This window comes from Emys orbicularis, chromosome 4 (assembly GCF_028017835.1).
Source record: "Emys orbicularis isolate rEmyOrb1 chromosome 4, rEmyOrb1.hap1, whole genome shotgun sequence".
NCBI lineage: Eukaryota > Metazoa > Chordata > Testudines > Emydidae > Emys > Emys orbicularis.
In genome coordinates, this window is record NC_088686.1 from 30,724,319 (window position 1) to 30,737,460 (window position 13,142).

General features: G+C 44.1%; 1 protein-coding gene across 1 annotated transcript in view; it reads left to right on the top strand.

The window, feature by feature from the left end:
• The window catches only part of BTBD7 (BTB domain containing 7), an 82,010-nt gene extending 80,106 nt beyond the window's left edge, over positions 1-1,904 (top strand). The window contains exon 12 of the mRNA XM_065403634.1: positions 1,089-1,904. Coding sequence (XP_065259706.1) covers positions 1,089-1,904 — 816 coding nt within the window. The remainder of the gene's footprint in view (positions 1-1,088) is intronic.
• The last annotated feature ends 11,238 nt before the right edge of the window (positions 1,905-13,142 follow it).

Sequence of the window (13,142 nt, forward strand, 5' to 3'; positions counted from 1 at the left end):
TTACAACCAGATAGATACATTTCCTGACTTTCATGCATTTAAATTCTCAGCCATAATGTTGCACTGAATGTATATTTTTTTGAAAAACTAATATTGCAGGTGGCTGAAAGCAGGCATATTTAAAATCTGTTCACTGGCAGTCTGAACTTGCACATGTAATGCATTTTATTTTATATTGTATATTGAACATAGGACTACAATAATCTTGTTTGTCAATTGAAAGTACACCTCTACCCCGATATAACGCTGTCCTCGGGAGCCAAAAACATCTTACTGCATTATAGGTGAAACCGCGTTATATTGAACTTGCTTTGATCCGCTGGAGTGGGCAGCCCTCCCCCCCCTCCCCCCCCGAGCGCTGCTTTACTGTGTTATATTGGGGTAGAGGTGTAGCTACCATTTCATAAAGGAATGGGGAAGAGAGATTGGACATGGTTTGCTCTTTGCAAGGGAGAGCCATTGTCTTGAGATTTGATTGGTTGCATATTCCGATGTAGAAATGATATGCATGATCTTTTGCCTTTTTACTTATTCTTTCCAAGGGCAATGTGCAGAGTTGGATGTTTTCAATAGTTGCTTCTCAGCGCTAATTCTGGGTAATAATCTGCTTTTAAAGCTGGTTAGTGTGGATCAAATGTATGGAATACAGTAGATGAGTCCCTCCTTTAGGAGACTGAAAAGTAAACTACTGATTGGTGTGGGGGGGTGGGTGTGTCTGTGTGTGTCTGTGTGTGTGTGTATATGTATATGTATATGTATATATATATATATATATATATATATATATATATATATATATATATATATATATATATATATATATATATATATATATATATATGTATGTATGTATGTATGTATGTATATATATATATATTAATTAACCGATTTGGAGTAGCACATGCTCTTAAACAAGTTTTGAAACAATGTTGAAGTTACTGGCTAGGATTGCTCTAGAAGACTGAAGTGGGTCAGAAAGGAAAAGCATCACCAACTACTACAGAAAGTGATGTTACTGATAAGTTAAATTAAAATATAGAAGTAAAGCAAAATCCAAGTAGACTTAACTATTTTCCTTTCTTTTCTAGTGTACTCAGCCCATGTTAAATGAGTTGATGCCAGATATTGCTATGGGTGTGTCAACGATGTCTCTAAAGGACAGAAGATTGCCAGAGCTCACTGTTGACACACAATTAAGCCAGCCAGTGACAGAGGTTGGCCCTGGACCACCCCAGCATATTTCATGTATTCAGACTAGGCACATGCACAGTTCTCGAAAGAAACATGCAATAGAACAAAAAATAGATACTCGAGAAAATCAACAGGAGTATCCAGATTTCTACGATTTCTCTAATGCTGCATGCAGACCTTCCACTCCAGCACCTAGCAGACATACTCCTTCACCTTCCCAAGGCATGTATTTTGGTCCAGATTTGTATAGCCACAATAAGGCATCACCAAGTGGCTTAAAGTCAGCCTATCTACCTAACCAATTATCTCCTAAAAAGCAAGAGGATTCTAGGAGAGAATATGTGCTTTCCCAAGATGGGCATCAGCACAGACAAAAGAATGAGCCAATACACCTCGATGTCTTAGAACAACCTCCCCAGCGGTTGGACTTGGCATTGGCTGCCCAGGAAAATGCTGGTAATGGCCCAGTTCACATCAGGGGAAGAACAAAAATGGAAACTGACTTAACATACGGGCTAACCTCGAACAGACCTTCACTCTCTACGTACAGCTCTGAGATACAAGAAGAGCGATCCAGCAGGAGACTGACAGATGAGGAGCCTCTGGAACACGAAGCACAGAGAAATACAGATTTGGAAAGGGAAGATGCAGTAAGCAGAGGAAGGAGGTCTCCAAGCAAACCAGACTTTCTATATAAAAAATCTGCCCTCTGAAAGCAACCTCCATTATTTCTCTGTGCCTGAGAGTTGTGAAACACCCCATTCTTTGCAACTTTTGGCCTGACTTTTGTCAGACAAATTCATTAATGCCAGCAGAAAACTCAATTTTGCTCACTTTTTTTGTATATACATTGCTTTATTAGAGACAGCATGCTATCAGTTTGTTTTGAATGCTGCTTCTGGGTTTATTTTTGTGGGTTGAAGATATTAAGCCTTTACAAAAAATAGCTGGCACTTTTTTTTACAAATTGGTAGCCTTTTGCACCTGTACATTTATTTTACCTGTATTAGTTTTGTACTAATATGTTAAACTTTCTTGTTACATTTAAAGGACTGTATTTTCATACTTCTGCATTTTACCTTTCACCTACCAATTCTCCATGTGCATTGGGTTGCACACTATGAAATGTATTTTCTTATGAGATAGTAACAATGTGTTTATTTTTGAATTATAGGAATTCCAAAGAACAGCACATCAAAATACTTTTTTAGTAACATTGTTTGTTTAGGTCTGAAATCTGCCTGATCTATCACTACTGCAAATCCAGTCTAATACCATTCTGTTTAACAAGTCATGGCAGCTGGTCTCCATTCATTCTGATTCAACATGTCTACTCTAAAACATATGGCTGGGGCTTTCAAAAGAACCTAAAAAAGATTTAGATTTCCAGGTCCCAATGAAATTCATTTGAAGTTGGGTGTCGCTGCATTAGGCTCCTTTGAAAATCTCAGCCTACATTTTCTGGTCCATTTGTGATTTTGGAGAACTTCGTGGGCACTGAGAAGCATTTATCAGACTCAAATGATTGATTTGTGAAGAAAACCTAGAAATATTGCAAATTAATCGTAACATTACTGTGCTAGTCAGGATACCCTTGAATTGGGCTGCGTGAAGGTCAGAGTTCAGAGGATTCATGCCAAACCCTAAAGCTCTAGGAAGACCAGGCTTACTATCTGATGTTATTGTCTAAATTATAACACTGTCAAATGAGAGGGCTGCCTCTCTAGTGGAGGTGCTGAGGTGACTGCTCATTGCCTTCTTTTGTCCTGCCTATGAGAAAAACCAAGGGCTTTAGTCTACCTGATGTCATTCAGTGTTCCTTAACATTTTAAATGTCTCTGAATTTATCATTTCAGCCGTTCTCTTTTGTGAACTGAAGAGTAACTGTGTTAGCTTCATTGGTTGCAGATGGCTTAGCACTTTTTAAAATTACACCTCTAGCCCCTTGAGTAAAACAATAATTGTGGGGCAGGGGTGTCTGACTCTTCCACTAAGATAAATACAAGGTAGAGAGCAGACACTGGTGGTTTGGGCACGTCCCTTGCCATTGTGCTGACGTTACACAGTATAAGGGGTTTAGTGATGGTCATTGAAAAGTCAGCACTTGCCAATAGTTACCACACACTTATTTCCCATTCTGAATGTTGTGAAGACGCTGGTATATGATACCACAGTGTAGTAACTACTGGTAAATGCCTTTTTTTGGGTTGGTCACTATAATGAAAGATCTTGCAGCAGTTGAAGACCTCAATCAGTGTGAGCTAAAGACTGTTTTAACCTTAAAAATGCTTAATGCTATTTAAATGTAAATCTTTCAGTTTCCTTTAGTATAAGTCAGTTTTCCTGGTCTTGCCCATCCCTTCCCCCCAAAAACAAAAACAACCTCCCCACCCTCTCATTAATGTATACAAGGCTTAGGCGCCATAAGACCTTATTGTGCAACTGTGTACTGAATTTTTAAACTAGAAAGCGGTGTTTGGGTAAACTCTGTTATGGGTTTGTGATCTAGTAAATCATAATCCCTCCTGCAGCACTTTCATACCACGTTAAGATTCCTTTAAGTTACACTCGTGAAGGTTGACTAAATCACAGTTGATAATTAGTCTTTTTCGTCTTAGGAGGCTTGGTTTGAAATCTGGGTTGGGCCACAAGTACAAAATGCATGTGGTGATTCCAACCTCCTCTGTAATCTATGTTGTGTTCATAGAATCGTAACAGTGTGGAAAGTTGTCCTCACCTCCAGAAATGTTAGGATGGGTTAACACGGGTGTGTCACAGGCTAGGGACTGAGGTGCATTGGCCTTGCTCTGTGAAGTTCGTCACAACATTTTCTAACACTAATTCCTAGCCATATGTACTGCCCCCCCGCCCATGCTCACGAGCACTAAAATCAATGTAACCCTCTCCCAAAAAGTAAATGACTACTTGCATCGAAGCCTGTGTTCAAATGTTAGTAACATGATCATTTTAAATCCTAGCTTCCAACAGAAGACTTACTATTTGTATAACTTTTACCTACAACTTGATAGGTCTGCTTACAGGAAACCTGTTTTAGCTATTGATGATGTCGTTTGATGTGGCACTGTATGGTAAATTGTGGCTTAAATCTCTTAGAAATAGTATGAGTAGTTATTTGATGGAACTTGTAGAGGGGTGGCTGGTAAAGAAGGCTGAGAAGTTTCATGAGTATGTTTTGAATGCAACCATCAAATGTTTTTGCAGTGGAATATGTTGGTGAGAAGCTTTTTATGGAAAGTCGGTCTGCCCTTAGAAAACAGTTGCCACTTTCAAGGTCTCAGAAGCTGGCATTTCACACCATCGAGCAGTACTTAAGGAAAAACAACCATGAAAAAGCGAGAAGTCCTAGACAGGCCATAAGACAATCAGGCCACTTAGACAATCTGCACTTTCACTTACTCATATTGATCTGGGAAAAAGATAGAGAATTGCTGCTGATCTCAAAATATTTTCAGGGGAGGGTAACCCTTTGTCATCTTTCGTTGGGGTTTTTCTTTTTTTAAATTGTAGGATTTAATCTACATTCTGAATTGTCGGCAAAGTGTAATTATTGAAGCCAAAAATTGCACGATACAGCATTGTAGCAATTGTCCTCTAATCCCAGGGGTGCTTAATATTTTTTGTGTACATTAAACATACATCACTTCTCCTCCCCCCTCCTTCCCCCCAGTCCTAACCAATTTAGAAATCTCATCAATTAGTGAGATGATTGATTTTTATTTTTGGTCGAACCTCCAGGTAACAGTGATATGTCTCTTGCAGATGTATAAAAGGAGTGTTGTCTAGTTTGTATTTCCTGTGTCATCACTGGAGCCTCCTTGAGAAGAGAGCTCTGACTTAGTTTGTTGTATTGCTGACAGTTTTTTCTTCTAGTTTTTAAGAAGTATAGGCAAAGTAGGCCAAATTATGCCCTGGTTTAAGTTAATACAACCTGATTAGTGAATGGAGTTGCCTCTATTCATCCCAAGGTTAAATTTGGCCCAAGGCTTGTATAACTGGACGTGTGAAATATAATATAAAGAACGCATGCATCCAACTCTATAGAAGCATTATGCTGAAACTAATCTTCACTCCCCTCACCCCAAAAAGCAGGTGACATGCTGGGGTAGTGAGGTGTCTCAGCTACTTAATACAAAAGATGTGTGTTACTATATCCTATGCTATACTTCATCTCTTTTCAGTTTATTGGCTGCAGCAGAAGCCCCTTGTTTACATGACAGACTTTCAAATTAGAGTGGGGATTCTAAGATCTCCCTGTCCTTCCATATAGTTGTGAATCGGAGAGAAAACGGCTTACCCATTTAACATTGTTTGATGAAAGATGCATCAGTAGATGTTTACTTCACAAATCATAGGATGATTTCCTGTTCTTGGTTTATTTAATGTTCATTTACTTGAAAACATCAGTACTCAAAAACAAAACACAGAGATTTCTTCCCTCCCCCTCATTTGCTAACACTGTGTATGGATGAATAACTTAATTTCTGGAAAGGATGCTTCTTTTAAATTGTTTTGCTGTTTCTATCTCTACTTCTGGAAGGTGGCCTTGCCTTCTGTAATGTTACATTTTGTTTATTGTCCTTGTGCTGTTACTGGTAGTCAAGTGCCTTCAATGCTAAAGGCTCAGAAAAATTTCTTAAACTGACTTCATGTCCTATGCAAGTGTTTTTTCTACAACCTGCATAACCAGTACTTTGTAAAACTTGTTTACGCTTCAATTGTACATAGTGTTTTTTTTAAAAAATAGTATTTTATTTAGGTACCTCCAAACTTGAATTCTAGTCTTGTGTGATGCATTGTAAAACAATACATTTCTCTTTTGAGTACCATTACAGTTGTAAAAAGGTTTTCACTGGTTCTATTTTTCTACTGTTGCTGAGAAGCATGTAACATGACTTTATCCTACATATAGTTGGCATTTCAAATAAATGGCTTGTATAGAAAGTGTTTGTGTAACGTTTTTCAGTTCAGCTACCTAAGACAATTGTGTTCCATATCCATCTGCATGTTCTTAATTGATAGAAATATCCCTGTTGACTTATTGGAGGAATAGAGTACATCTTAACTCAGACAGGTAGGTATGATTATAGTATAGTCAATGCTGTCAAAAAAGGAAAATATAGAAAAAAAAATGCCCTGTAACAAAGGGTCTTAGAGGAAGAGAGATTATACTTGCTTCCTCTTAGAATAGGACATTGCCTTGAATTTTAAGGCTGTGATTCACACTAATGGGAGCATGGGAATTCAAGGGTAGTAATTTTGCTCATTAAATAGTTATGTATTTTTAAAAGGTTTTATTTGGGTAAGTGAACTTTCCTCTATAGGGCTGAGTTGTTCTTGCTTTATTTAGGTTACTAGTCCCAGTGAAGGCAAACGAAGTGTTAGTAAGGCAGCAGGACTTGACCCTTGACCCAGAAGCCATTTATATCCTAAAGAGAACAGAACAGTTGGAGAAAGACCTTCACTGAACACAGAGCATTCATTTCATGGACAATTTGCAGTTACCCAAATCAGTTAAGACGTATGAAATGAATTTCTCAAACTTACAGTATTTGATTATTTCAAAGCTATAAGTTAGGTTTACGTATGTGAGCCAGGCTACGTTGAACAGTTTGATTTTGAACTGCAACTGACTTCTGGGTTACCTGTTTAGTTTTCTTTTCTGCATGATGCCACAGGTGCATGAAAAAACAATGTTCCCCCTTTAAGAATAGAGGGATAACTTCCTACATTGTAAAATAAGTTAGTGCCAGTTTTAAAATGACTTTTTTCACGAGTCGTGTTCTTCCAGACTGATTCTGCGGGGGGGGGGCAGGCAATGTGCCAGCTTTTGCTTCTTTAGGAAAAAAGCAACTCAAGTACACTAGATGCAAATAAATTCAGATTACAGAGATAAAATAGCTAGTGCAATGTATAAGCATCCACTGATCTCTTCAATTAAATTGCTTTACTTTGTGTTTAAAAATGCAATGTAAAAACAGTTGCTTTCAAAGTATACCTCTTCCCATGAAATTCATAAGCAAACTGGAAACTACAATAACTTCTAACTGCAATTTTTGGATAAAAATAGTTTCCTTGTGAAGGACTAGATCTACTTTGTGTGTGAAATGGTGATTTAATTCTTTAAGAGCACTGTCACCTCTCTAAAATTCCCCAATAGCACTAAAAACTGTTGGATGTGAGCAGAGATGTGTTATAGATCCTGAAAGCTGTCAGATTAGATAGTAACCTAGACTGTGTGCTTTTCCTGGGTACTCCCACTGATTACAGTAGTTGCCTCTACCCTTCCTCAACTTTTTACTTTGCCTTGTCCCCCATCTCAGGCTGCCATGGCTGGAGGAATGAGAGCAACTGAGTTAAATGCCAAAGGATCCAACTCAACTGATGTAATTTCCCACCGTGTCCTGGAGCCAACTTTCCTTCCTTCAAAACACACACTTCAATTGCTTTCAAACAGCACCATCCTTCCTGCTACTCAAACCTGTAGCTTCTTCCAAACTTCACCCCTTTCCTTTCAAAGTGTGTTGCCATTTGAATAGAAGGTAGCCTTCCATCATAGTACTACACTCATGCCTCCCCACAAATCTGAAAAGTTGCCTCGCAGCAGGGTTCAGCTACCTGGAAATCAGGAAACAGACCAAAAGTTTAGCTAGTACTAACTAACAATTGTTTCTAAAACAGATTTCAGGCTCAGCAGTTATATGCTGGTGTTTGGCAATCACAATAAGCAGTAGTGGATGACTTGTAAGAATTTTACATGAAGACTGGCTTAAATCACCTCAGAGTAGCTTTATTACTGATTAAGGAGGACCTTAATTGGTGTCCTGTCTCCACGGTTCACCCCTGTGCCCGGTATTATCTATTAAGCTGGCTGATTTCCCTTTACTTCTGCTAGGAGTGCTAAAATTAATGCCTTTGCCCCGCCATAATTTAGTTGTTTCTGAAAGTGCTTGCTCATGTCAATTCCATTCTAGGTGTGTACGCTCACGTGTACAGTCCCCAGAGACTTTTGCCTTAGCAGTATCGGTAGGGTCTGCTGTGGGGCCCTCTTGAGTGCTGCACTCATGCATTGGTATATTAGGTGCCACCAACCCTACACCATCTCAGTTCCTTCTTACTGCCCCTGATGGATAGTTGGAGCGCCTTGTCTTGCAGATCGCAAGAGCATTAGCAGTTCTTTACAGACTTTATCTTTGTATATAGTTTGTAGGTACTTAGCCATTAAGCGTTGGGTTAGTTGGTAGCTGAGTCCCGGCTGGGACTTTGCCCTGGAGCAGGGCCGCCCTGCTGTCCTGGCTTCAAACCATGCTCGTCATGCAGCAGGCTCATGCCTATCAGTGACTCCCACAACAGCTGCTTGACGTGTTTGGGGGAATCCCACAGAAAGGACAAATGTAGAATGTGTAAGAACTTTCACCCTAGAACCCAGAAGCAGCGGGATATCCGCTTGAGGGCCCTCCTCATGGAGGCTGCACTTTGTCCTGCACCGGATCCCTCCCACTCAGACCCCACACCGAGCACTTCGGCATCGGTGAGGAGCGCACCGCCTGCGCGGGCTCCGCCCAGCACCATTCCCACTCGCCGGTGCTTAAGAAGCAGCAAAAGAAAAGGCTCCTGGCACCAGAAGGAAAATGGGCTTTGGACACAGGACCAATGTCAGGCCATGTGCCTGCCCCAGGGCTTCACGGGGGTACTATGGAGGTCGGATCCCCCAGCCCGACCAGGGATCCACCTCTGACTCCAGGGAGCGGTAGGGGACCTCTCTCTCCCAGGGCCCTCATTGCCCGAAGCGACCCTGGCGGCTGAAGAACAAGTAGGCTGACTGGCATCGCACCAGGCAGCAGACTTGCTAAGACCCCTACATCTAAGGGCAAGCTGATTATGGGACTGCCTCATAGGGCAGTGGAGCACTCTTGGTCACCGGACTGCAGGCGCAGATCTCCATCTCAGTGGCCTCAGACCCGGGCACTGTATCCTAGGTCTCTGACTAGAAGGCCCAGGTCCTTGGTGCGCTCTCCACCTACAGGACACTGGACACCGGAGTCAAGGCGATGGTCCCTGTACCAGCGGTACCGTCAAGCTTCCTGTCAGAGATTGCGACAGCCCAGACATCAGTCCCAGCCGGGGCAGGGCCACTCCCTGTCAAGGCACGGGTCCCCTTTCTCTTTCTGCCTGTGGGCAGGCACCATTCCTTGCTCTTGCCTCGCCAGTCACCGATCCAAATCAGTCAGCAGACTCAGGCCTCAACGGCTCTGTCCTAGTCACTGGAAGGGCAGTGGTCCGAGTTGGACCCGGAGTTCAGCCCCTTGCCCCTTGCCAAGAAGGGTGATTTGCCGCCGACTCGTGAGGCTGGTGCGGCACCCGCAGTGACAACATGGCAGCTGCTCAATGTCCGTATTGGAACCTATGGGGCATGCCAGTAATGCCAGTCCTGTGTTCCCACCAGCCCTCCCTGGCAGCCTCGGACAAACTGGTCCTAGCACGGAATCTGAATGTGGTGCTGAATCCTACGCGGGGGCAGCACATCAAACCCCTGCACTGAAGGAGCCGTCCCTGGAGAGGGAAGAGGAACCTCCTCCTCCACAGTTGGTGTAGTGGCTGGCGTTGTCCCCGGACGAAGTGGTGGCAGGTCCCTCCCAAACGGGCAGTCCCCTTGACGACTTGAAGGAGCACCAGGCCCTCCTTAAAAGGGTGGCTGCTAACTTGAAACTACAGATTGAGATCACGGAAGAGTCCAACGATCTCTTTAACATTATATCCTCCGCCATCCTGGCCCGGCCCACGCTGCCTGTCAAACCAGGGGTCCTCACAATTGCCAAATCGCTGCAGCAAACCCCCTCTTCCATTCCACCGACTTCTAAGAAGGCAGAAAAGTATTATGTCCCTGTGAAAGGGTTCGAATACCTCTACACGCACCCTCCAGCAGTGTCACTGGTCGTGTCCGCTGTGAATGAAAGGGACAAGCAGGGCCACATTAGTGACACACCAAAGAACAAAGATGCCAAGTGACTTGATTTATATGGCAGAAAGATTTGACGGCCAGCCTACAATTCAGGGTGTCTAACCACCAGGCCCTGTGAGGCAGGTACAATTTTAACCTGTTGGACTTCCTTAAGTTCAAAGAGGCCCTTCCATGGGACCAAGCCCAGGAGTTCACTGCTTTGGTGGACGAGGGCAGAGCGGTGGTGAGGGGAGCCCTCCAAATGGCCTGGGATGCTACTGATTAGCAGCCAGGGTGGTTGCCTCCGCCGTGGCCATGAGGCAAGGCTCCTGGCTGCAATCCTCCACACTGTCCCAAGAGAGGCAGGCCACTATTCAGGACCTCCCGTTTAAGGGGGCAGGGCTTTTTAAGCTGATGGACTCAAGGCTCCACAGCCTTAAAGACTCCTGGGTCACCCTCTGCTCCTTGGGCCTGCAGACCAAGAAGCCATTCCATCCTCCGCCTCCACGGTCTAGGTCCTGGGGAACTCCCTGATTGGGTTCCTACAGGAGAAAGGACAGAGACAAGGGGTCTAAGCAGTGACACTTGTCGTTTTCCCGCCTGTCTGCTCAGTCTGACTCTCCCAGAAACCAGGGAGGCCAGAAATAATCATTTTGAGGGTGTGCTCAAGGATGACGCCCGGTCACTTCACTAGATCCATTCTCCCTCTCCTTCCTCGACTGCCTCCACTCCTTCCGATCGACCTGGTCTTGACTAACCTCGGACGGTTGGGTGTTTGACCCAATTTCTTCGGGCTACTCCCTGCAATTCTTGGCCACCCCTCTTCAGGGACCATTCTCATGAGCAACTGCTTGTCCAGGTCAAAAACCTCTTGCACCACCTGGGGGCAGTGGAGAAGGTTCCTTGGGATATGAAGGGAAATGGGTTCTACTGCAGCTACTTCCTAATCCTCAGACTTATCCTGGACCTGCATCGTCTCAACACGTCTCTCAAGAAGTTGAAGTTTTGCATGGTCTCCCTGGCCTCCATCATCCCCTCCCCCAGGTAGACCTGTTTGTGTCCAGACAGAACAGGAAATGCCAAGTTTTCTGCTTGATTTGGGGGATCAACAGCACTGGTTCAGCACACTTCTGGACCTCTCGGTGGCTGCTTTGTTACAGTTACCGCTCCGGCCAGACCTGCTGTCCCAAAACTACGGCAGTCTTCTGCATCCAAATCTGGCGGCGCTGAACCTGACTTCTTGGCTGCTGCATGGTTGAATGAGCAGGAGCAGTAGTGCTCGGCCGATGTCCAACAGGTCCTGTTGGGCAGTAGAAAGCCCTCCACCAGAGCGACCTACCTGGCCAAATGGAAGTGGTTCGCCTGCTGGGCCTCTGATAAAGGCGTTCGGCCTGACCAAGCCTCGCTGTAGTTAATCTGGGACTACCTACTGCATCTCAAGCTCCAAGGCCTGTCCCTTTCATCTATCAAAGTCCACTTGATGGCTCTCTCAACCTTCCGTCCGCCGCTCGAAGATAGGTCGTTTTTTCCAAGGACATGACGGTCAGGTTCCTCAAGGGCCTTGAGCGCCTTTACCCACATGTCAAGGACCCCGTTCCTCGCTGGAACCTGAATCTGGTGCTGAAGTGGCTCACGGGACTCCCTCCTTCGAGCTTCTGGCTTCCTGCTCTCTCTTTCCTGTCCTAGAAGGTCACGTTCCTGGTCACAGTAACATCTGCCTGACAGATCTGAGATTAGGGTGCTCACCTTGTAACTGCCCTATACGGTCTTTTACGAAGACTAGGTCCAGTTGAGTCCACACTCGGCTTTACTGCCCAAGGTGTGGTCTCTGTTTCATATGAGCCAGGACATTTTCTTTCTTGTCTTTTTTCCAAAGCCGCATAAGTCGGAGGAGGAGTGTAGGCTGCATTCCCTAGATGTTAGGAGGGCAGTAACCTTCTAAATTGTAAGGACCAAGCCATTCCACAAGTTGACGCAATTGTTCGTTGCGGTGGCCGACAGGATGAAAAGTCGCCTAGTGTTCACTCAAAGAATTTCTCCTTTGATCACCGCCTGCATTTGCTACTGCTTTGATCAGGCGAAGGTGCCACCCCTGGTGATTGTAACCACCCACCCGACCAGGGTGCAGGCCTCTTCGGCAGCTTTTCTAGCCCAAGTGCCTATCCAGGACATCTGTAGGGCGGCCACCTACGTCCCACTACGCACTTAGCCAGCAGGCCCGTACTACAAGCCACTAAACTTTGAACTCCAAGCCCACCTCCAAGGATACTGCTTGTGAGTCATCTAGAATAGAATCGACATGAGCAAGCACTCAAAGGAAAAAAAAAAAAAGTTACCTAACTTTTGTAACTGTTGTTCTTTGAGATGTGTTGCTCATGTTCATTCCATTACCCGCCCTCCTGCCCCTCTGTCGGAGTTGCCGACAAGAAGGAACTGAAAGGGCGTAGTGTCAGTGGTACCTAATATACCGACGCATGAGCGTGGCAGTTAAGGGGGCGCCACTGCTGCTCCTACAGATGCTGCTAAGGCAAAAGTCTCCAACAAATGTGCATGTGGGCGTGCACACCTAGAATGGAATGGACATGAGCAACACATCTCGAAGAAAAAGTTACAAAAGGTAGGTAACCGTTTTTTCTTTTTAAACCAGGAAGAAAGTTTTCATTTTGCCCACCAAGCTTTCCCAAGGTCATATTTCTTATGTTGATCAGCCAATTGTTCTAACAAATACTAGTGCAAGACCTCACAAGTAGTCCATTCTCTGGAAAGTTTTATTTAAACTGAGTCAGGCATCTCAGAAGCCAGTATCTCATCTGTAAGGAAAAGGGCTAAGATCTGTTCTGCGAGTATTGCAGATTTGTTTTGCTACTTAAACGTTTAAAGAGATGTCCATTACAAAAAGCTCTTGGTTAAAGGCACCGTGGTTCTGGGAAATCCAAGTCTTCCCTAGTTTGTTTCAGTAAGATGGACTTGCTTGCTTTGGTTGATATTCCCT